The sequence below is a fragment of the Paramormyrops kingsleyae genome, chromosome 21 (genome assembly GCF_048594095.1).
Source record: "Paramormyrops kingsleyae isolate MSU_618 chromosome 21, PKINGS_0.4, whole genome shotgun sequence".
Classification (NCBI taxonomy): domain Eukaryota; kingdom Metazoa; phylum Chordata; class Actinopteri; order Osteoglossiformes; family Mormyridae; genus Paramormyrops; species Paramormyrops kingsleyae.
In genome coordinates, this window is record NC_132817.1 from 107,178 (window position 1) to 130,470 (window position 23,293).

A 23,293-nucleotide genomic window follows, 5' to 3' on the forward strand; every position below is an offset into this window, starting at 1 on the left:
TAAGTCTAAAACTGTAAGAGTAGGTGTACTTGTTTACAAAACAAAAAACAAAAGTTCTCTTACATAACTTTTGTAGTATTTGAAGGATTTTATACTCCCATTTTAAGCACAACTGTACAATTGATTAACCCTGCCCATAACAGCATTTTACCCCTAACTGTGCAGTATCTGTACAAACTGGACACATCTGGTTTGACCGCCCCAAAGAGCTTTTGTAAGTTAAAGTTTACCTTGCCTTATGTTTCTGTTACAGTTTTTCTGAATTGCTAAAAGACTAAACCTGATTCTTGGAACAATACTTCCAATTGCCAAAACTCATTTATTGAATCAATCACTCTTTTGGTGAAACTTTAAACACAATTTGCAGATTTGAGCAAAACTCTAAACACATTCCCATTAATCAAAACACATTTTGCACTGTGGTGAACTTTGATGCAAAATTGAAAACACAGGCTGCAGAAGTTCAGCACAGCCACCATACAGTAGTCATCATTTAAACACAATGACTCAAAACTGTTCAGACATGTTTCTAAACATGAGAAGAAGTCAAAGAGTGACTAGAACATACAATATGTGCTAGATGAGAGTGCAAGTGCCACTGGTGAGTTGAAGTTTGATGTCAACGTACAGATGGGTCACACAGAGGATTCTTCCCGCATCACCCAGCAAGGTGTCCCTATTGCTCACTACCGACAGTTACCGTACTTATGACCAGAGACCCACACAACAATTACGTTTCAAACTAAATTTTCAGACAACTTCACATTATATGTGATCGTAGAGCTAAATTATTCCTTATTAGTTATGAAAGATTATTAAATTTCTTACTTACACGGTGACTATACCCTTATTAGAATGCATTTTCCACCATCGCTGATGTATTTACCTGGGACTAAGCTTCTAACTACAGCTCAAGAACTGTAGTTCGAACTACGCAACGTTACAACAGTGTTGCTCCACTATGGTCTTGGGAAATGCATCCCAGAACGGAAAGGTTAAAGAGGAGCTTTTTCCTCCAGGTCATAATGCTCCTAAATCAGGACAATACTCAATGCCACTAGGTGCTGCTTCACACTGTCCAAATCATTGGCACATACCTCAGGCCTCTTGCACATTGCACAGCAAAATACCTCTTACCTATCACTTATGTATAGATTATGTACAGCTGAACATTTCATATATTTTTTATCATATTATTTTTCTTATATTTTTCTATATTTTGTTACTCTCTTATCATGCACAGCTGCTCAGAGTGACCAGGGTTACATTCCACTACATGTTGTGTGTGTACAACTGTGTACATGACGAATAAACCTTTTGAATCTTCAATCTTAAATTTTTGTAAAGTACAAATTCCGACCTTCCTGGCAATATATCACATGTTCTGGGGCCTCATTTCTACATGCCACTTCTGTGGACTTATAGATTATGCAGGGCAGCTTCCCTATTGTTACAGTGTATAGGACAAAATGGATAATTACAAATGCTGCCCTAAACTCTTTTAAATGTTTTCGTAAAATACAAATTTAGCCTTTTCCACTACTATATGCCAAGCCTGGGGGACTGATTTCTACATGCTACTTCCATGTTTAAATGTAACAGATCTGCTTTGCAATTTTCTTTTTCTTTCTTGCATTAATTCTGATACAATGACTTGTACAGTGCCAACCAATGTGACGTTTCTATAATTGTGTAGATATTTCACATGAGTGTTTGCAAGGTGTACAGTAGCCTTACTTATATGAGAAAATGAAACCAGACAACACGAAGATATAGTTCGATAGTGTTTCGATATGAGATCTACAAAAATACTTCAGAATACACTTTATTGGTGAAAGAAACATTTTTATTTATTGATTTATTACGATTTATTTTACTCATCCAGAACAGGCACCCACAAACTGTGACGTTCATGGTAGCTGGACGTCCAAATGCAAATTATACACGACTAGAGAACGCTCAACAAATTATATATTTTCAATTTTTTTTTTTTTCAAAAAAACCAACAATGAAATAGTTGTTAAACATTAACAACAATAAGGATTTCGGACAATCGTATTGTACTCTGTAATATGGATGACAAAATTGCACTGGCTGAACGCGCAGCTGCTGCGCCTTCCTGAGCTCCTCGAATACCCCAGTGTTTACATCCAGCGTATACTCCACCCCTGCCGCCGACGGCAGATCACGCTCCACGTAACGTCAGCTGCAGACACACCTCGAACGCACCCCGTGATTAGGTAACGTCCTATGGGTTTCTTTCTATGCCACGTGATCTGTCTACGCGGCGTGCGTCTTTTGCGACACGTCTGTTTATAAACACGGAATCCGCTGTTTGTAAACAGTCCGCATTTTACCCTCACCCAGTTTTTATTATCATACACAGGGGTTATTTAAAGTGCTTTATAAAAACAAGCTTTTAAAAAGTTAAACCAAGACAAAAAAAAGCAAAATAGAGATGAAAAAAAAAAAACTTATTTGAATTTGAATTTATTTTGAAAATCTAAAAAATCTGATTAAAAGTACAGTATATCCTGCCCCGCTCATTCGCTCCTCCCATGTGCCACGCCCCCTCGTTAACCCTGTGTAGATTCCCCGTGTTTATCAGCTGTTTCCAATTGTTTTCATTATCGCTGATGGGACTGGAGCGTAACTTCTGCGATAGGCGGGGATCACTATATATTTTAAGGCTTAAACTATAAAAAAGTTTATGTATATGGTCTTTCTATATCGCGAATTTTCACCTATGGCTGATGGGTCTGGATCCCCCCACCTAAGTTACGTTCCAGACCCATCAGCTATTGTGTTTTGAGGCTTGAGGTCTACTGGTCTGTTCCTCTTTTATGGTTTTAACTTTTTAAGAGCTTGCATTTGAGGTGACATTTTAATTGTATAAATGGCCATATGTGTTTAATAAGATTTTATTATTATGTAAATGTACTGGTTGTTTGTATTGTCTTTTTATGGAGAATGGTTCTGCTGATATTTTGTTTAATACTATTTTAAAATGTTTTATGTTTTATTGTATTGGCATTCACTAATATAATATGGGAAAATTTCAGCCTTTTATAGTGGGAGATTCCTGAACATTTTAGTATTTTTTTTAATTTTTTTTTATTGCCCACCACCACCCTCTTCGGAGGACAACTTTATTTTACATTACATTCAAGAGCAAAGAGTGTGGCCGCTCCGAACTCACCAGTACCGTGAAAAAAGGAAAAAAAAAAAGAAAAACAGGGGGGGATACAGAAACAACAAGCGTAACAATAACAGGCATCAATCAACATGGGGAGAGGGGGAGAGAGAAAAAAAAAAAGGTATACAAAAATAATAACACTAATAATGTAGGTGGGATGGATGAAAAATTAAGTATAGGGGAATACAGAATACAAACAACCATAAGAAACATAACACTCGTCAAACAACAAGAATTATAACAACATCAGTGATAATAATAATAGTTAATAATGTGACAAATCGGTATTATATATATGTAGCATACACACACGTGATCGTACCGTTATATATGTATATTTCAATTCCTAAATCTATAACATACCCTAAAAAGTAATAATAATGATATTGATCGCTCAACCATTCTTGTATGCATGTGCAAGTGTAGGTGTGACCTGATTTGTCATTGGATGTGCTGGCATTTAATGCCGTCAGGGGAGGCGGCAGCACCCAACCCCCCCCCCCCCCCCACAGGCCCAAGGCGAAGGCAGGAGAACCAGACAACCGAGGCCACCCTACCGCCCCCCCGGCACAAGGGCCCACAGCCACGCATCCCAGAGACAACTACCCGCCCAACCCGAGAGGGAGCCCGCGAGGGACCAAGGGGGCGCCAACCCCCGCACAGGGATGCCAGCATAGGGAGGACGGGCGGCGAGCCCCCCAGCCCCACCCGCAACCCCCCCACCGAGGCAGGCGGGTCCAGGGTTGAAGGGCCCCACCAACCGGGACCACCCCCCCGGCGGACGGCCCCCCACACACCGGAGGAGCCCCAGCCCGTCCCCCGGCAGGATGGGCCGCCGCCCACCGCAGCGACCCGGCACACCTCCCCCCCAACACTGCAGGATGATCCAAGGGGGGCCCATACAAAGAGCCCCCCCCTACCCGGAAGCGGACCCGCGGCGACTGGGGAGCGGCAGACCCCCCGCCCAGATCGAACCCCCCAATCCACTTAGCAGGGCCCAGAGCGTCCCAAGATTCCCCGGACTGCCCGCCAGGGCCCCACCACGGCACAGCAGAGCCAAGCACCACCCGGCCCGCGGCCCAAGAGAGGAGGCCGCCCACACCCGCCAGGGCCGCCCGAACCCCCGCCATGATGGGTCTTCCACCCGGCGGGCCACCCCACCCGCGCAGGGCCAGAGACAGAGAGTTAGGGGGGGCCCCCATGCCCTCCCCGGCACATGTTGGTGTGAAGTGTGCATGTACATGTGTGAGAGAGTTGTGTGTTTATGTCTACAATGTATTAAAATTAGTGGGTGCAGGGCCCCACCACTGGCAGATGGCAGAGTCCCCCATCCCCCTCCCCGCACCCCCAAGGCCCTAATGTAATATGGACTGTGTATATGACTAAGGTGCAAAAAGTGGGCGAGCAGTTGAGGCATGGGCACCCCACCGCTGGCAGACGGCAGAGCCCCACCTGCCTCAACCCACCTCCTCAGCCCTAGTGTCATGTGGTGTCTAACATGCAAGTAAAAATTGCGGGGCAGTGTCTCGGCGCACCTCCCCACCGCCCCTCAAGGCCCTAGTGTGGTGTGAAATGTGGTGTTGGGCCCAGGGGACCAATAAGGGTGTGCCAGGAGTGGGCCCCCCCCGACTAGCCCCGATTAGTCCCCATCCCCGACCCCGTTGGCAGGGACGGCCAACCGAGGTGATCAGGGGCGGCAGCAGGGAACCCCCCCCCCCCCCCCCCCCAGGCGCAGACCGGGAGAGACCCACCCCACCACGCCCGATGAGACCCCAGGTAGCAGCCAAGGACGGGACAACCCCAGACCCCCCCGGCAAACGGGGAGCCGGTCCAGCCAGGCGGGGTGACCCCCGCCCCCAGGCCCCCCCCCAGGCAAGGCAGAGGCTCCCCCCACGGCCCCCCCCAAACCACCCCACAGCGCCCGAGGGCCCAGCGCCGGAATCGCCAACGGCAGACAACGACCCGCCCCCACCAGGCAACGGGCCCGGGCAGACCAGGCCCCCCAGCATGCGGGCGACCACCCGCCCGGGAGCCGGAGCAGCGGCCCCAGCAGATAGAGCCCACGCCCCCAAACCCACGCACCCCAGCGCAGCGGCCCAGGCGGAACCCAGAGGCCCCACCCCCCGATCCCCCCCCAGCGCGCCACCCACCCCGCGGGGGCAGAACCCCCCATCCCCCGCACCGCCCCCAACAGGCCAGGCCAGTGGCCACCCAGAGACATTGACCACGCGCCCTCAGCCAAGAGAAACACCAGAGGACCCCAACAACCCAGCCCCCAACCCGGGACGGTGACGGCAAGGCCCCACCACCCCTGACGACATTACATTAAAAAATTAATTATTGGAGTCCAACTGTCTTCAAAATCGATCAAATGATTTTTCTTACAGGCAGACATCCTCTCCATGGAAACATAATCCAAGAGTAGATTTTTGAACAGATTTATGTTTAAATTCTCTTTTGACTTCCAGTTCAGAAGGATTGTTTTCTTAGCAATGGTTAGTACTGTGAGAAGCATGCAAGATTTATTCGTGTCCATATTAGTGTTAGTGAGGTTCCCAAGCAGGCAGGGTGAGGGTAGGATGGGATGCCCTAGGTGTGTCGATAAGTCTTCACAAATCCTTTGCCAGAATTCGTTGACCGGTGTGCAATACCAGAAAGCATGCAGGTAATTATCTGGTGCATCCTTCTTACAAGTTAGGCATATGTCAGTATCTCTGATACCCATCTGGAACATCCTCTGCCCTGTGTAGTGTGTTCTGTGTAAAATTTTGTACTGTAATAGCTGCAGATTGGAGTTCCGATTCATTCGAAAGGTATTCAAGCAAATTTGCCTCCAAAAGTTAGTGTCTGGATTGATGAGTAAATCCCTTTCCCATTTGTGGGTAGGGAGTGAGAGCGTTGTATCAGATTCTGCTAGATGCACGTAAAGTTATTAAGAAGTTTGCTATTTTAGGTGAAAGCTCCAGATCTAATTGCTTACGGCACCATCTATTATGTATTATTGATTTAAGTTGAAGATATTCTAAGTATTTGTTTTTCTCAATGTTATAAGTTTCTGTAATTTTGTCAAATGACATGCAATTGTCTTGGATTATATGTTCGAGGCGCTTGATTCCTTTATTATGCCAAGCTAGGAAGTTTATCACTTTTTTATTTAACAGGATGTCAGGGTTGTTCCAGATGGGTGTCAGTTTGCATGGGACCACTGAAGTTTGGTTCATTCTAAGAAATTCCCACCAGGCTGTCAGCGATGTGCTGATGTTGATGCTCTTAAAACAGCAATGTCGTTTAAGTATATGACTGATAAATGGCAGGTCCTGGACTCGAATATCATTACAGAAAGTTTGCTCAATATGCAGCCAGTTATGGTCTAAGTTATTTTGCGTAGTCCATTTAAGGACATATATCAATCTATTGGCAAGAAAGTAGTTGTAGAAATTGGGAAGCTCCAAACCCCCACAGTTTTTGGATTTCTGTAAAGTTTTTAAACTTATTCGTGGTGGTTTGGATTTCCATAGATATTTTGAAATTAAGGAGTCCAGTGATTTAAACCAAGTCCGCGGAGGTTGACTCGGAACCATTGAGAACATGTAGTTAATTTTTGGTAGGATCATCATTTTGATTGTAGCTACTCTTCCCAGAAGTGATGTGGGTAGATTGTTCCACCGTGCAAGGTCATGTTCTATCTTTTTAAGCAGCGGACTGTAATTTAATCGCGTCAGATCTGACAGATAATACCCAGATATCTAATGTTCCCAGATTGAAGTGGGATAGTTGGATTGGACTGGAAGTCACAAGATATTGGAAGAGTAGTCGACTTGTTCCAATTAATAGAGTAATCTGATATGGAGGAGAACTTATCTATGAGTCTTATCGTCTCCGTGAGGGAACCCTGTGTATTTTGAAGAAAAAGTAATACATCATCTGCATAAAGACTAATTTTATGGGTTATACTTGCTGATTGAATACCTTTGATATTATTATCATTCCGAATTGCTGCTGGCAATGGTTCAATAAATATAGCAAATAGTGATGGAGAAAGTGGACAACCTTGCCTAGTGCCCCTTCTGAGAGTGAAGCTTGGGGAGATTTGATCATTTGTTTTTACGCAGGCTTTAGGTGAACTGTATAATATTTTAATCCAGGTTAAGAAGTTCTCACGAAATCCAAATTTTAGTAAGGTTGCCATTAGAAATTTCCAGTTGACCCTGACAAAAGCCTTTTCTGCGTCCAATGACATGATTATGGCTTCCTTATTTTGAATGTTGCAGTAGTCTATTACGCCAATTAGTCTCCTCATGTTGTTAGTGGACTGTCTGCCTTTAATGAAACCAGTTTGATCTGGATGTATTATATAAGGTGTCACTTTTTCAATTCTACTAGCCAGTGCCTTGCTGATGATTTTAAGGTCCGCATTTATAAGTGATATTGGTCGATAGCTAGAGGGGAGAGCAGGATCTTTGTCAGGTTTGAGGAGCAGGTTAATGTCTGCACAATTCATATTTGGAGGAATGCTGCCAGTTTCTTTAATTTCTATAACCATTCTATGGAATAGTGGTGCTAGCAGAGGCCAAAATGTTTTGTAGAATTCTGCTGGAAATCCATCTGGACCTGGGGCTTTCCCGTTAGGCATACATTGTAGTGCATCATGAAGTTCCACTATTGAGAGAGGTAACTCTAATGCCATTATTTGTTCATTATTTAATTTTGGTAGGTCAATGTTGTTTAAGAACTCTTCTATTTCAGAATTGGTTGGATTAATATTAGGTGAGTATAATTTTTTATAGAAGTCCCTAAATATCCTATTTATCTCTCTATGAGTTGCCTTCCCATTGGGGTCTGTAACTGAAAAGATAGCTACTTTCTCTTTATTCTGTTTTAGTTGGTTTGCTAAAAATGTACTTGATTTATTACTATGTTCAAAATTGTCCAAGCATAATCTCTGTATGTAAAACTGAGTTAAATTCTTGCAATTTAATTTTATTTTTTCTCTGGTCATTGAGAAGGTGTTTTTCTTGGGAGGCAACATGTGCTGATTTCAAAGTTTTAATTTTCTGTTCTAGTTCTGTTTCGAGTGCTTTTTCTTTCTTCTTTTTATGTACTGAATATGAAATTATTCTGCCTCGTATTACAGCCTTTGCTGTCTCCCAGAGAATGCCCGCAGAGATACCTGGCAGGTCATTTGTTTCAATAAATGTTGTCCAATCTTTTTTAATAACTTCTAGAAACTCTGAGTCCGTTAGTAATGATGTATTTAGTCTCCACCGTTTAAAAGGTGGTGCACTAACTTTTACAGTGACCGTCATAGTGACAGGTGCATGGTCACTGATTGTTATAGGGTGAATTTGTGTGTCACATATATCTTTCAGAACTGTATTGCTGGTAAGAAAAAAGTCTATCCGGGAGTAAGAATGATGGACTGGTGAGAAAAACGTGTATTCTTTGAGCGTGGTGTGAAAAGTACGCCAGACATCGCATAGGCCGAAATCATTCATATATTGTTTTACTGTTTCAGATGACTGGCAAGTACGGTAACTAGCTGCTGTACTACGTCTGTCAGATTCTGGATTAAGTACTAAGTTGAAGTCCCCTCCCAGTATAAGTTCTGTGTCTGAGTGTGATGATATTGCAGCAAAAAGGTGGTGGAAGAAGGAGGAGTCATCACTATTTGGACCGTATATATTGGCAATACATATCTCTTTGTTATATGCTGAAATTTTAATAATTATGAATCTACCTTCTGGGTCTGCGATAGTGTCTTTACAGTTGAAACATATTCTTTTGTTGATTAAAATTGCTACACCTCTTTGCTTTGAATTATAACTAGCTAAGTATATGTGTGGAAATTCTGGTGAATTTAATGTACAATGTCCTGTTTTGGCTAAGTGAGTTTCCTGCAGTAGGACAATGTCTGCCTGTAATGTTGTTAGATATTCTACGATTTTATGTCTCAGAAAATGAGCCAATACCACGCACGTTCCAAGTGACAAAGCGTAATGAGTTCATGCTGTCCTAACTTAGACCCCCTGAGTGCAATCTAATGTTAAAATGGACGGTTGTGTGTGTATGTGAATGACTGTGTGTGTATGAGTGTGAATGTGTCAGGATTAGTGTGTGTGCAAATGTCAATGTGTGATTGTCTCCATGTGTGCTATTATGGTGAGGAGATCTGTCTGAGCTTGAGTGGGCATGTGTATATGTGAGTGTATGAATGCATACATGTGTAATGTTAAGATGAGGGGGTGCGTGTATGCATGCGAGTGTGTGACTACCTACGTGTAGGTGTGGGTGTATAGTATCTAGTAGACTGCTTCCAGATAAAACATTTTTGAGCGTCAATATCGATATGCAACAATTACCATAACAACCAAAGTGACAATGATGGCCATAACAATAACAACAACAACACCAACAACAACTGGGACTGTAGTGAGACATTAAACAAGGGGGTTGAGGAACAGTAAGGGATATAAAGTGACCCAGCCTTAATAGTCCTTAGACAAAGCCGTCTAGTGTGCGGCGTGCGCTAAAAACCTGCATTAACTGCCAAACTTTAAAGTTAGTTTGTTAATTGCGTGTTACCTTAGTCGGAAGTGGTTTCAGTAGAGCCAAGCAGTGGTGTTCTGGTCGTGAAATAGATGTCCATTAACATACAGTCTGTCTACTGCGATGACAGCTCGGGCTCCCTCCGCAATTAATTTTTTCCTGAGCTGGAACAGGATTCTGCGACGATCCAGGATTTCTTTGGGAAATTGGTCGTTGATGCTGAAGTCCGTTCCTCTGAGCTCCCTGCCTCGGCTTTTCACCAGCTACTTTTGTTTGAAATGTTCAAACTTGGCCACGATAGGTCTTGGACGCTGAGCTTCTTTCCTCACCCCTCCTATGCGGTGGACCCGATGAAACGTGATGTTGTTGACGGTGTCCCGAGGAAGTTTAAGTTCTTGTTGCATTTCTGATGGTAGCTTCTGCGTCTTCCTCTGCGCGCTCCGGAATTCCGGCGAACACTAAATTGTCCAGCATACTTCTTGCTTGAATATCAAGCAGGGACTCTTTCATGTGCTTATTTTCTGTGGAGAGTTTCGCCATACCTTCCGTGAGGGATGTTACGGAGTCTCTGAGAATCTTGTTTTCAGATGCTAGCGATTCAACCTGTTGTTGACTGTACTCCAGAGATTCCCTTAATGCTTGAAATTCCTTGTGTAGGATTTCTACAAGTGCCAGTCGGGCGTCAAAACTGGAAAGTTTGTTATTAATGGACTCTAGGATATCTCCGTATTCCTTATCCGGCGATGAAGGGCTGCTTGAGGGGCTGTTTGAAGTACAGTCCGAGCGGGTTCTCTTCGTGATCGGAGTCGCTTGGTTCTTCTTCATGATGAGTCGTTCGTAACACTCGTCCACATAATCCTGTAAATCTTCCAAGGTTTCTTCGTCCAGGATGTAAATGAGTGAACTTATTTATCCGATAAAGTACTATAAATACTATTATTAATATTTTGGCTTGGTTAAGTTGGCTATCGAAGTAAGTTTTGTTTGTTTTTTTTTAGTAGGACGCTGCCATGTTGGATTACGCACAGCTCTCGCGTATTAGTATTAGTAGGAAAAGGTTGTTTTTAATTCCCTTGTTGATAGTGGCAATTTTATGTGCAGTTTTTATTATATGTTTTAATGTGTTTGTGTTTGTGCAGAACTGTTAAATAAAGTATTGGGAAAAAAAATCTGTTCTTATCAGTTTAATATCTGATACGTCCCCCATGGAGGGGACCACATATTAAACGTATTTTTGGAACAGGGAGCCGGAAGTGGGGCTTGCTCCGTCCGCTCCACGCATCGACCCGGTATTGCAGTGCTTCCGGGAATGGTGCACCTCTACTGCCCCCTGTTGTTGAAAAGCAGGACTGACTGACTGAGTGATTGAGTGACTAATAGACTGAGTGCTGTGAGGGGGGGGCCCTGTCTGTGCGTGGCCCCCGTTTCCCGCCGGTTTTTTTTTTTTGTTAAAGGAAGGTGACACGCTGTTTGTGCGGTGCACAGCTGTGCTGAGGTAAGGCATGACGTCATCTTTGCCTTTTGAATTTTCCCTCATGTTCGTTAAAATGATTGCTGTTTTTTGAGAGGACAGGGAGGAGTCGGGGCCCCAAGGCCGGCGGCTGCGATGCCCCTGGGCATTCTACTCCGAGCAGGGGCGTCACGGAGGCCCGGCGACCGGCTAAGCGGCGGCCCCATATCGACTCGGGTCTCTCTTCATCCCGTATAAATCTTTCACGCGTGGACTCGCCGGGCGACACCTGCCAGAGGGGCTGGTGAGGGCTGAGCCGCGCCAGCTCCGTCGGCATCCCGCATGCCGGCGCCCGGCAGGGCGCAATTTGTGGGTATCGCTTCTCGGCCTTTTGGCTAAGATCAAGTGTAGTATCTGTTCTTATCTCTTTTGGCGTTTTTCTTAGCCGTTTTACCCGTCGCGTTTTTTTAGTTTAGAGGATACCAAGGGGATCCTAATGCGTGCCCAGCAGGTGGCCTGACCGCCGCTGCCACGGGGTGAACCTCGGTATCCTGTTTTAGTGTTTTTCAGCCTTTGTTTGTTTTTATTCACTTTTATTATTTTGTTTTTTAGTCTAGTTTTTAGCTCAGCTCGTCTTGGACTCCGGCGGAAGGACCTCTGGAACACTGCGCCTTGCTCCACTCCGAGTGAGACGGCTGATGCCGGAGCACCCTGGCTGGAGGATGGCAGCTACGGCTCCCAGGACGGCAGAAACGGCCCCAGTGGCCGGGACGACCCCCTCCTCGGGACCGGGTCCGGTGGTAGGTGGCGGCCTGCTTAATATGACCCGGTTCCGTTGGAGGAACCTGGATGGAGAGGCCCAGTTTCATGACAGGGTCTTTTTCATCCGGGAGGTTGTCTTTGGTATGCTGGGCCTTAACCCCCTGGGGCCTGACATTTAAAAATATTTCACCTATCTAAAAAACATTTATCCCAAAGTGTTACATTTGCTTTTATTTAGCACAAACTCAGCACCAATAATCTGAGACCTCTTAGAATGTTATTATTCTATTTTTTTGTTAAAATCTACTTTAAACATATACTTTTCAAAAACCTATTTTCAGACATGCTGAGAAATTGTAAAAAATCACATTATAGACATTTCTAGGTAAGACTTTTGAGCTCTGAAACTTATAGACACAGGGGTTGGCTACACATAGGTGAAAGTGACATTCTGAAATTTTATGTAGTTTGATTACTAAAGTGTTAGTACTTTAGAGTGACACTCTTTTTCTCAAAGTCAGTGGCCTTCAAAATGAATATTGATGAGATAGGTGTCCTCACACCTGTAGTAGTTTGCATGCTGTCAATGGCCCATCAGTCTGGAATGTCACTGCACCCCACACCCATCACTTTGGAAAGGCAGTTTGAAACGCAAGAAAAGTAGCAACAATAAAATCCCTTTCACAGTTTATTGGTAGATGGAATGAAAAATGAACAACTGTTACTATATAAATATAGAAAGCGATAAATATGATGCAGTGACTATTATTAACGCTCTGGGGACGAGGGCAACGTCGACCGCGTATCTTTCTCGTGTATTTCAGTTTATATCTCGCTGAAATCATTATGTAAAATCATGAAAAAAACACTGACTAAATCCGTTATCTGTCTTCTTTTCAAAACTTCCATTGTCAGAAGTATTAAAGTTTTTAAAATTAGGTTAAATAGGCAAAAAAGGAAATCTTGTCACCTTTCTTTGTTTTATTTGTATCGCGAGCGTTTAGGACCGCTCTCAGCGGAAGATCGCTATTCACGTTCTGAATATGCTGCGTTTGAATCGGCGACCACGTGATTGCAGGCACACAGGCTTAGCCCACTGAGCCATGAACGCAGTTATGAGCTTCGCTGCTGAAAGTGGCAACACTGGCGCAAAGCTTCAGCGGCAGAGACGTATCCGTTTGCTATATTGTAGCCGATCAGTGTAAACACTACCCAGACATGTGCTCTTGTTTATTTCGGTCAAAATGGGCGTATTCACATATTTCTTTACCCAATACTAACTGTCGGATTATCATGTTATTATCATGCGAATAGCGCGATTTGCAAGTGGGTGGGCGATCAGAGCCGCTTCGAGACGCAGACGCTTAAGTCACTCACTCTTGTTCTTTCAATTCGTATCACGAAGCTGTAAAAATATATTTAGTTTCTACCTATATATATTTGAAAAGTAGACCGTCCAAGGTTTCTGAGAGTATTTTTAAAATGTGTATATGACAATAACTCGCGGAGTTTTTTAAACGGTTTTGCGAAACTTCTGTCAAATCTCGCCAGCGGGACCGCCGACCCCAAGGGGTTAAGCTGGAGGACCTGATCTGCGTCCAGAGGAACCATGCCCAGAGGTTTCTAGATGTTACCTTGGCCTCTGAGGAGGCATACCGGAGGGTGCTGGAGCGGAGCAAGTCCGACCACCCGCTGTTGAATATGTACTTTGCAGGGTTCCCCCTGGAGTTTGATTTCAATTCTTCACTTTTCTTTGTATTTTTGCTTCTACTAATCAAATTCTTCACTTTTTTTTCAGCATCCGTTTTTTTAGTCACTCTCTCGCCGCTTCTTAATAAATTAATAATAAAACTCACTGAATATACATCTCTTCTGACAATCACACTGTGATTGGTCAACTAACGGCATGGGCGAGTCACGAGTCTACTTGATAAGGTTGGGAGAATCGTGAATACTGTGTAAACATTTGCGTGCTGAAAACATGATGTATAGTATGCATTTCGGAAATAATGTTCTAATTACTATATATATAAGGTAGGCTAATACTTTCCCGGTGTTTCATAGTACCTTTGAGAGGGACATTCTAAAACGCTTAATGTGAAAACGCTTAATGTGGTTTAATGTACCAAAATAGTAAGATTCTAACGGGTCTGGATGCCGTTCAGCCAAATGACTATTTCAATATTAGTCTAAATACTAGAACTCGTGGCCATAAGTGGAAATTAGCGGGAGAACATTTTAAAACAAATTTGAGGAAGCACTTCTTTACACAGCGTGTAGTCAGAGTATGGAATAGTCTTCCTGCTATTGTAGTGGAAGCTAAAACCATGGGTTCCTTTAAATCAGAGCTAGATAAGATTTTAACAACTCTGAGCTATTAGCTAAGTTCTCCCCAAACGAGCTTGATGGGCCGAATGGCCTCCTCTCGTTTGTAAATTTCTTATGTTCTTATGTTCTTATAGCGACCAATAATCACCAAATTTCGCACACACACATCTGGTCATAAAGACTTTCACCTGACAAAAAATCTAAACCGAAATACAAGGAATATGGACTTTATTTTACGTTAAGCGTTTTCCCCTCCATTGACGCCCATTATAAGGAAAAGGCTTAATGTAACTTAAAGTACCAAGACAGCCACCAAAAATCACCAAATTTCTCACACACATATCTGGTCATAAACACTTTCACCTGACAAAAAATCTAAACCGAAATACAAGGAATATGGACTTTATTTTACATTAAGCCTTTTCCTTATAATGGGCGTCAATGGAGGGGAAAACGCTTAACGTAGTATAAAGTCCTTATTCTTAGCATTTCGGTTTAGATTTCTTGTCAGGTGAAAGTGTTTATGACCAGATATATGTGTGAGAAATATAGTGATTTTTGGTGGCTGTCTTGGTACTTTAAGTTACATTAAGCATTTTCCTTATAATGGGCATCAATGGAGGGGAAAACGCTTAACGTAAAATAAAGTCCATATTCCTTGTATTTCGGTTTTGATTTTTTTGTCAGGTGAAAGTCTTTATGACCAGATGTGTGTGTGCGAAATTTGGTGATTATTGGTCGCTATTTTGGTACATTAAACCACATTAAGCGTTTTAGAATGTCCCCACACCGATCGAAAACATTTGCTACTTTTAGAACGGCCCATGCTCATTTGATATGGATGATCGACGATCGTGTGTCCGGGTAGCCGGGAAAGTTTTGATTAGGCGCTACGGGTGCTACGGTTGAAAATTGGGAAAAAATGAAATTCGACTTTTCAAAAATTCAAAATTCGTCATTTGAAAATTGAATTCGCCAGAGTGACTATTTGATGCCGTTTTTCTTCGTCACCATGGGTTCCGTTTTCGTCAATGACGAGAGTGACGAGTATGGAGTTAATTTAGTGCCAAAAGTATCAATCAAAATTTTGAAAACCGCAAGCAAATCATTAAGTATCAGAACGAAAATTTGTGTTCCACATATCAAAAAAGTCAAATAAAATAATTTTATCCTTCTTCTTCTCTAATTTGTTTTGCTTTTGGAATGTTTTTCTTTGCTTTTGGAATGTTTTTCTTTGCTTTTGGAATTTTTTTTTTTGCTTTTGGAATATTTTTCTTTGCTTTTGGATTTTTTTTTTGCTTTTGGATTTTTTTTTTGCTTTTGACTTTTGGCACTGTTTTAACGGGTGGGCGGGCCTTGGCAGCTTTACACGTCTATTGGTCAGCTGGAATTTGCACTGAACACGCCTATAACCATCTGAGCACGCCCACTACATGATGCCTCAGAACATAGCAACATGGCGGGAAGCTCCGGAGCTCATTTACAGCAGGTAACGCTGTCATGGAATTGCATCTTTGCAGTCCGATTAGGAATCTGTGTATGCAACACATATTTCGTGTTCATAAAATGTCGAGTGATCAGACCTAACGACACCCATGCCGCTGACCCTAGTCAGATTATCAGACTGCCTTCCAACTTTATTAAAAGATAGGATAGACTTGTATTATATGGTTATCTTTCAGTTAGTTTTCGCGGTATAGTTATGATTCTTATTGATTTCCCTGGTGAATTACTGATTCTGATTTTAGAATTTTACCAAATAAATAATTCAGGACTGCAGTATTATTCTTTATATTTAAGTCAAAGATTGTAAGTATGTTTGTTATGTGAGCATGGTTACTTTTAAATGTCACAATAATGACAGAGCCTTAAATTATAGGTCAGGGTAAAATTTGTAGTTGCATATGTAAACAATTAATTTGGTGGAGTACAATTACTCCTACCTCCAGTGAGGTATGACGTATATAGGGGACAATTTTTACCGTAGTAGGCCTACTCCTGTTGTTGACTTATGTTAATGGTTTGTGCTTAACATAGGGACTGTACTTATTGTTACTGTGGAAATTACACGTTTACAAATATAATACTGCATTTCATCCTGAGTCATAAATGATCGTCTAGTGTGACCCCAATTAAGTGTTTTTAATTATGTCGTACACAGCTAAAATGTCCTACAATTGCTTTATAGCCAGCCGTCTTATATCAGGTCTTGGAAAGACTTCGGAGCAGGCTGAGTGCAGTTATAAATAGAGAGCCAGTAGACTACGAGCACTTGCAGTTTGTGTGCTCACAAGAAGTCCTGCTAATACAAGGGGCGTCAGAACACCTGGACATTCCAAGGGAGATCATTAATGGTCTTCAGGACTTTGCTGATCTTGTTACCAGGCACAATGCTCTGACAAGTGGTTTTCACCCACGCTCAGATGCAGTAGTCATGCAGTATGGAAATATTGGACGTCCTAGATTGGAAATGGAACATGAAACCCTCTTAAGTCTTCTGCATACATCACTGCCAATGAGAAGTGTGGCAGCACTTCATGGCATCTCCAGGAGAACTCTCATCCGGCGAATGAAGGAGCACAATCTTTCAGTTACAGAATCATATTCTGAGATCTCTGACGAAATGCTTAAAGAACATGTAAGATTTTTTAAATCACGGATGCCCAATGCTGGCTACAGGCTTGTAAAAGGACATCTTCAATCAATGGGTCACCGTGTGAAGTGGAAAAGAATAAAATCAGCCATGCACCAGATTGATGGAGCAGGAATTGTTTCTAGAATGATTCAGCTTCGTTGCATTGCCCGCAGAACATACTCAGTTCCAGCTCCTCTGTCACTGCTACATATTGACACCAACCATAAACTGATTCGGTAAGACATCTTTATTCATTTTTTCAGTCTCTTTCAATTACTGAAATACTTCTGTGTCTTAATTTTTATCACCAATGACTTTTTAGGTTCAACATTGTAATCTTTGGGGGTGTTGATGGATTCTCAAGAAAGGTATTATAAATGTATTTCATGTAATCTTGTAATTCTGATATTCTTCCGCATTGCTTTAAGTTATTCTTGTACAGTATTGGGAATCCCCAACATTTTACATGCAGATGAAGTATCACAGCAAAGATCTGAGACTTCTCTGAAAGGTTGTTTTTTATGTAATGCCTAGATTACATACCTCGATGCTGCCACAAATAATAAGGCTTCAACTGCACTGCATTTTTTCTTGGAAGGAGTTAGAAAGTGGGGATGGCCCTCAAGGTAAGGCCCAACCTTTTATTTAGTTTGGGTGTGTTTATACTGCATTACAAGCATTAATTCAAAGTATGTTGTTTTACTTATCAGAGTTAGAGGAAATCATGGAGTTGAAAATGTCAGTATAGCAAGGTGCATGTTTGAGGTGCGAGGAACTGGACGTGGAAGTTTTATTGCAGGCAAGAGTGTCCATAATCAAAGGTTTTTATCAGATTTTCGATTTCATAATTATTTCATAATTAACCTACATTGAAAATATTGTCCATGTATGCCTGGTGCCATGAAATGTACCCTTAATTTACTTTTTAAAAACTCTTATTCAAAGTCATGTCATTTTCATGTAGTGCCTATAATTCTGTTAAAAAGTTTTTTAATTTTAAAAGTAACAGTGATCATTTCCCTTTATGTAGAATTGAGCGCTTGTGGAGGGATGTTTGGTGCACAGTGACATGTCACTACTACAACACCCTTCACAGCTTGGAAGAAGACAGAATGTTAGACCTGTCTAGTGAGCTCCATCTCTTCCTGGTTCACTATGTGTTCATTCCACGCCTACAATCCGACCTTCAGCGATTTTTGGAATGCTGGAACAGCCATCCCATTCGGACTGAAAATAACTTGACTCCAGATCAACTGTGGCATATTGGAATGCTGCAGAGACAGAATCCAGTGTTAGAGCCAGAGGTAGCTTTGATTATTGATCATATTTGAACATTGTGAAAAAAATGACTATACACAGTATACTGAACCTTTGCTTTTGTATAACATAAAAAAAAAACTTTTTTTTTTTATTGGAAGTAACGTGTTTCGAGTAGACCAGAGTAAATCGCCAGATAAAGACATGTCCCAAAACATGCTAATATTTTCCAGGATTTTTTGTACTGATTTATCTAATTCTCTGCATTTGATTTATGGTAAGATATGAGTACTGTATATATATGGACCAGGCTGTGCGTTCTTACCAAGTTAGATAAATATATTTTATACCCAATGCAGGGACTGACAGACTTCAGCTTCACCCCTGAAGACCTCCATGATGACACTGGTGACTTGGGTGTGTTGGTTCCAGAAATTGGATGTCCGCTGTCACATCAAAACCTGGCAGTGCTGCAGACTGTCATCAACCCCACAAGAGAGTCATCTTCATTTGGGCATGATCTCTACATACAAGCTCTCCAATTGACTCAGGTTTGCAATGGGAAAACATTTAATAGCATTGTATATAGTACATCTGGACATAAATTTGCATTGAGGTTCTGTTTGCAGGTTTTCAGGATATAGAAAGCTTTATGCAAATAAAAGAACACAAAGGCTATAAAGCAGAAACTGCTCTGATGAAAATTCAATTAAGGACACTTCATTTAAGTTCAAACTTAAGTTTTCTAGCCTCCATTAAGCAGCTAACTAAGGTACCACGTACGTAGCAGTAAGATACGTTTGGTTAAGAATTTTAAATTTTTCCCTATAGCTGGTTACCCGAAAATCCCTTCTTCCAGAGGACATTGATTCTGCACATCAGTTAGCAAACCAGATTAAATGAATGCAGAGAAAACACCAACAAACTGGGCTGGCCACCTGCTAAGACAGGGTTTTAAACAGTGATTCACATTTTATAGCCTGCTGAATTCCCCACCACAAAGAAAAGCCTCATTTAATAGATCTTTAAAGGCATCATAACTTCTTAGATGTTCAGTTGGAAAAGTGATTGTTTTGGTACAAGCACTAACAACAGGATAGCACACTCTATGCCCAGGCATGCGCTCTAGGCAGCTGTGATCAAAATAGACTGTAATCTTGAATTCTTCTCTCTCTGAGAGGAGAAGGGGCTTGTGGGCTTGTCCAGTGAGCCACTGCATAATGTGTGGTACAGACAAAGGTTTTTGCTCCAGCAACCCACTTGCATTGAGGTTCTTGGTTTGCAGGTTTTCAGGACTCTCATCTTAAAATAAAAAAAATAGTATTAGTACATACTACTACTACTTGGCAGTAAACATAAACCTATTTGCTTCTATTTTAGGCCCAGACTGCAGAGCTCAGTGGATGATGCCTGTGTGTATCAATACAGGTAATATATACTGTTAGAAGATACACGGTACAATCTTGCAAAATATTTGTATTTTTCTTCTAACAGGCGGATCTTTAACTTGTGAAGGCCTTGGTCATTAGATTAAGGTGAAACAGATGTGTGGCAAAATCCTACACTCAGCAGTGTGTGACTGAGATCCCGGTTATGTGGAATATTTCTTTGATAATGTGCACCTAGCTGCATTACTCTAGCAGCAACTGTGCCTGTCCAAAGAGGGAAGGAGCATCGAAATCAGCCATGACTACCTTTCAACCACTCTTGCTATACTCACGTAATGGGTTTTTTCTTTCTGACTTATGTTTTTGCTATTTTGTGTGTATGTTTTTGTCTTTTAAATTGCACAGCATGGGCTGCTTAGTGAGCTGCATCTCACTATACCTTGTGTACATGTGACCAATATCTTGACTTAGTTTTGTGCATTCATATTCTAACTTTTCAATTGTAAGTCCTCACAATGAAACCTAATTCATATCTAAGACTAACCTTAACCAAGATACTCCTTGTATGAAGGTAACCAACACTGTGTATAAAAATATAACCATGTTTAGAAACGGCAGTGTAAGAATTACTGCTCTGCTGCTGTAACTTCACCGACATTTAGACAAACCTTCTAATTCTTGCAGGAAGTCTTGAAAGAAATTTAGGATTTGCATTTCCCGAATCTCTTTAACACTTCCCTTCGGGCTCATTTCTGGCTTGAGGCACAACATAAGGAAGTCTGAATCCGGCTAGAACAAAAATAGCAAAAGGTTCAAAGCTATAATCAAATGTCAACAAATTTGATTAAACAAAGCAGGGGAATGCAGGTCCAGTATACATTTACATTTACATTTACATCATTTGGCAGACGCCCTTAGCCAGAGCGACTTACATAAGTGCTTTAAGACTCCACAATGAATTTTTCCCGATACTAGCTCAATAAAAACCAAGGCTATGAATACCATCGATCTAATACTCTGTTGGAAAAGTGCTTTTTTTTTTTTTTTTAAGTAATGCAAGTACATGCAAGTGGAATACACAGATTAGCTTGTTTGTAGTTACATACATTATCAAAAAACAACTGTACTAGAAAAACAAACTTAATCCATAATACATGGGGTATTCACATACCATTGCTTCTTTCTCAGGGAGAAATAGACCTTTACAGGCAGATGGGTTTCTCTGAAGGACCTCAAGGAGATTATACAGCTTCAGACCTTCACAAATATCCCTGAGCATTGGAGTCTTGCGCATAGTGGCATGGAGCAGAATGGCCCTGAAATTTGGGGACAAAATAAAACCCAATATATTTAAATTTGATAACTGTTCAGTTTTAATGTACAATACTATCAAGTGGGCCTGTTTTATATAAATTAAAATCCTGTAATCAAACTGAGAGCCTACCGTATTATGCTTTCCTTGTGTTGTGAAGTGACTTGTCCAGTGTACCCACAGTTCACTATGGACTCAGTAAGGTCTGCCAAGTCAGAGGCTTCCTCTACCTAAAATTCACTCAGAATAAGTTAAATAACAACAAAGAACCTTTAAAATTTATTTGTAACAATTAAGTGCACTATGTAATCCAGTTTAAAGTATAAGGAAAAAGAAATGACTATTGAATTAATTATTAAACCCTTTTCTACACACTAACCTCAGTAACTATTTGAGAGAATTCTGGATCATATATATTATCTTTTGAAACGTTAAGCTCTCCAGTAACTATAAAGGTGAAACACCATTCCTGAAGAAACTTAGGAGCAGGTCCACCTTGAGCAAGGCTCACTGCAAATATTTGGCCAGCTGCCCTAGATGTGAAACACAATAAAAATGAATTAAAATGTGAATACAACTTTTCATAAAAAATGTATTGCACATTATACAAACCTAAAATGACCATTATCCAGATCATTCAGGGAATATTTAGGAGCCTTTCCTTTGCCCTCCTCACCCTCAAAGAGGTACTGCTCTATGCCTGCCATCATCTCTATGGAGAAAAATAAGGACAACCTTTATTATGCTTTATCTGTTTCACTGAATGTTCACCCTAGAACAGTGCTTCTCAACCTATTTGGCACTGTGACCCAAATTTTAACATGGCAGCTCAATCACAACCCTATACACTAAAGTAGTAAAACTAGGCAGATCTCTCAAATTCAACATCACACCTACTAGAATTTGACAATTGAAAACATGTGATTGTTTCCAATGTTAAATAAACCATTGTAACATTTTTGTGTTAATGTTAACGTAATTTTCCAACTCTGGCTTGTGACCCAATCAGAACTTGCCATGACCCAAATCTGGGTCGCGACCTATGGGTGGAGAGACAATGCCCTAGAATAGCTACCTGTACAAGTCTTCGGAACTTGTGTTTTTGTGCCTTTGTTTTACCTGTCAGAAATTCCTTCCTGAGCGCACTGGAGTCAACACCAGCCTCACCAAGAAATGTGATTTTCAGTTGACTATCAGGTGTTGCATTCTTTTGACGTTGCCAAAGTTTCAGGCCACGCTGAAACATATTGGCCCTTGAAATACAGAGGTGGAACTCCCTGGAGGTGTCAACTTGACAAGACAGCCACTGAAGAAAATCTTCCTCACTGTGAAATGAGTAGGACACAACAATTGCAAATTAATACAGCGCAGAAGTATGCATGTAGCATTTACCTGTGATGACAGTGTATAAACGTACTTAAAAGAGAAGAATTTACCTTTTCACAGGATGGCTACTATTGACAAGATCTTGGCTGGGTTTGGGGCTACAGGCTGGTCTATTTATCAGGCTGTAAAAAATGGTTTAAAAATGTACATAAGGTCAGCTATTGGATGCACAACATTCACAAGGAGATGTTACAGTTCTTAGTGTTGTACTTAAAGTACAAGAAAATTGTAGTTCAACAGGTAATCTAGACTTATTGAGTAGATTTATGTCTGATAGGGGATTTTCCCAAATAATTTCAATATGACATTATGGAAGCTAATTTTAATCTGAGTCACCTTTCTCCACAGAAACTTGCATGAAATTCAACTTCATCTGCAGGGAATGCCAAGTGGCATATTGGGCACTCTGTTTCTACTTTGCCTAGTGTAGTCTCCAAAATCTGTACTTCCTGAAAGCAGAAGAAGCATAATATAGTTTTAATCACGTCATCTGTCATGCATCACAATTTGCTAAACTTTTACATAGTAAATGGGATTCTTTTAAACTAGTGCACACCACAGTATATATCTTACCTCATCATCATCATCAATGTAGACTTCCTGTTGATTTCCTGAGTTTACATGTTCTTCCTCAGAAGAGCTGTGACTGTAACTCTTTTTGCAACCCCCCACATGGAGAGTAAGGATCTGCAAGGGCATCATCATGTGACAGTTCTCACACTTCTCCTTGGGCATCAGTGCAAACTCCTTTGCATCACAAGGGAGTGGAGTGACATCTAACTCTTGCTGTAAAGGTACTATATATAAGGTTGTCTTTCCTCCTCCAGTAGCACGTCTTATAATAGATCCAATGTAGCCGTCGGAATCTGGAGGAATCATTATTAATTTCCGCCTACCATTTCCTCCTGTGAAAAATAATTCTGGTAAAATGACACACTCTTTCCATACCTGAATTTGGGCATCAGGCTCAGAAACAAAAAATACCTAATGCTTTGTACAGCATCCATCCTCCAGACAGTGTGTCCATTTTTGG

At 41.6% G+C, this 23,293-nt stretch overlaps 1 protein-coding gene and 2 pseudogenes across 1 annotated transcript; 2 read left to right on the forward strand and 1 right to left on the reverse strand.

Annotated features, from left to right (window-relative positions):
- The first annotated feature begins 10,851 nt into the window (after nucleotides 1-10,851).
- Nucleotides 10,852-11,065, forward strand: LOC140581553 (U2 spliceosomal RNA; annotated as a pseudogene).
- Nucleotides 11,066-11,567: 502 nt separating this feature from the next.
- LOC140581548 (U2 spliceosomal RNA) lies at nucleotides 11,568-11,651 on the forward strand (annotated as a pseudogene).
- Nucleotides 11,652-18,587: 6,936 nt separating this feature from the next.
- On the reverse strand, nucleotides 18,588-22,757 carry LOC140581430 (G2/M phase-specific E3 ubiquitin-protein ligase-like). Its single transcript, XM_072703997.1, has 9 exons — nucleotides 22,597-22,757; nucleotides 22,311-22,382; nucleotides 21,994-22,199; nucleotides 21,487-21,586; nucleotides 21,254-21,407; nucleotides 21,007-21,104; nucleotides 20,734-20,878; nucleotides 20,231-20,351; nucleotides 18,588-19,476 (listed from the first exon to the last, which is right to left on the reverse strand). Exons 1-9 carry the CDS (start codon nucleotides 22,755-22,757, stop codon nucleotides 19,148-19,150), a joined length of 1,386 nt encoding a protein of 461 aa, XP_072560098.1. The 3' UTR covers nucleotides 18,588-19,147.
- Between the last annotated feature and the right edge of the window lie 536 nt (nucleotides 22,758-23,293).

Bases quoted from the DNA above. Each gene is read 5' to 3' on its own strand.
- LOC140581430 (XM_072703997.1), bottom strand. From the start codon at position 22,757: ATGACAGATGACGTGATTAAAACTATATTATGCTTCTTCTGCTTTCAG. The intron at 22,383-22,596 runs GTGACTCAGATT...CATTTTTTACAG, and splicing joins GCAAGTTTCTGTGGAGAAAG to CCTGATAAATAGACCAGCCT. The intron at 20,879-21,006 runs GTAGGCTCTCAG...CCCAAATTTCAG, and splicing joins CACAAGGAAAGCATAATACG to GGCCATTCTGCTCCATGCCA.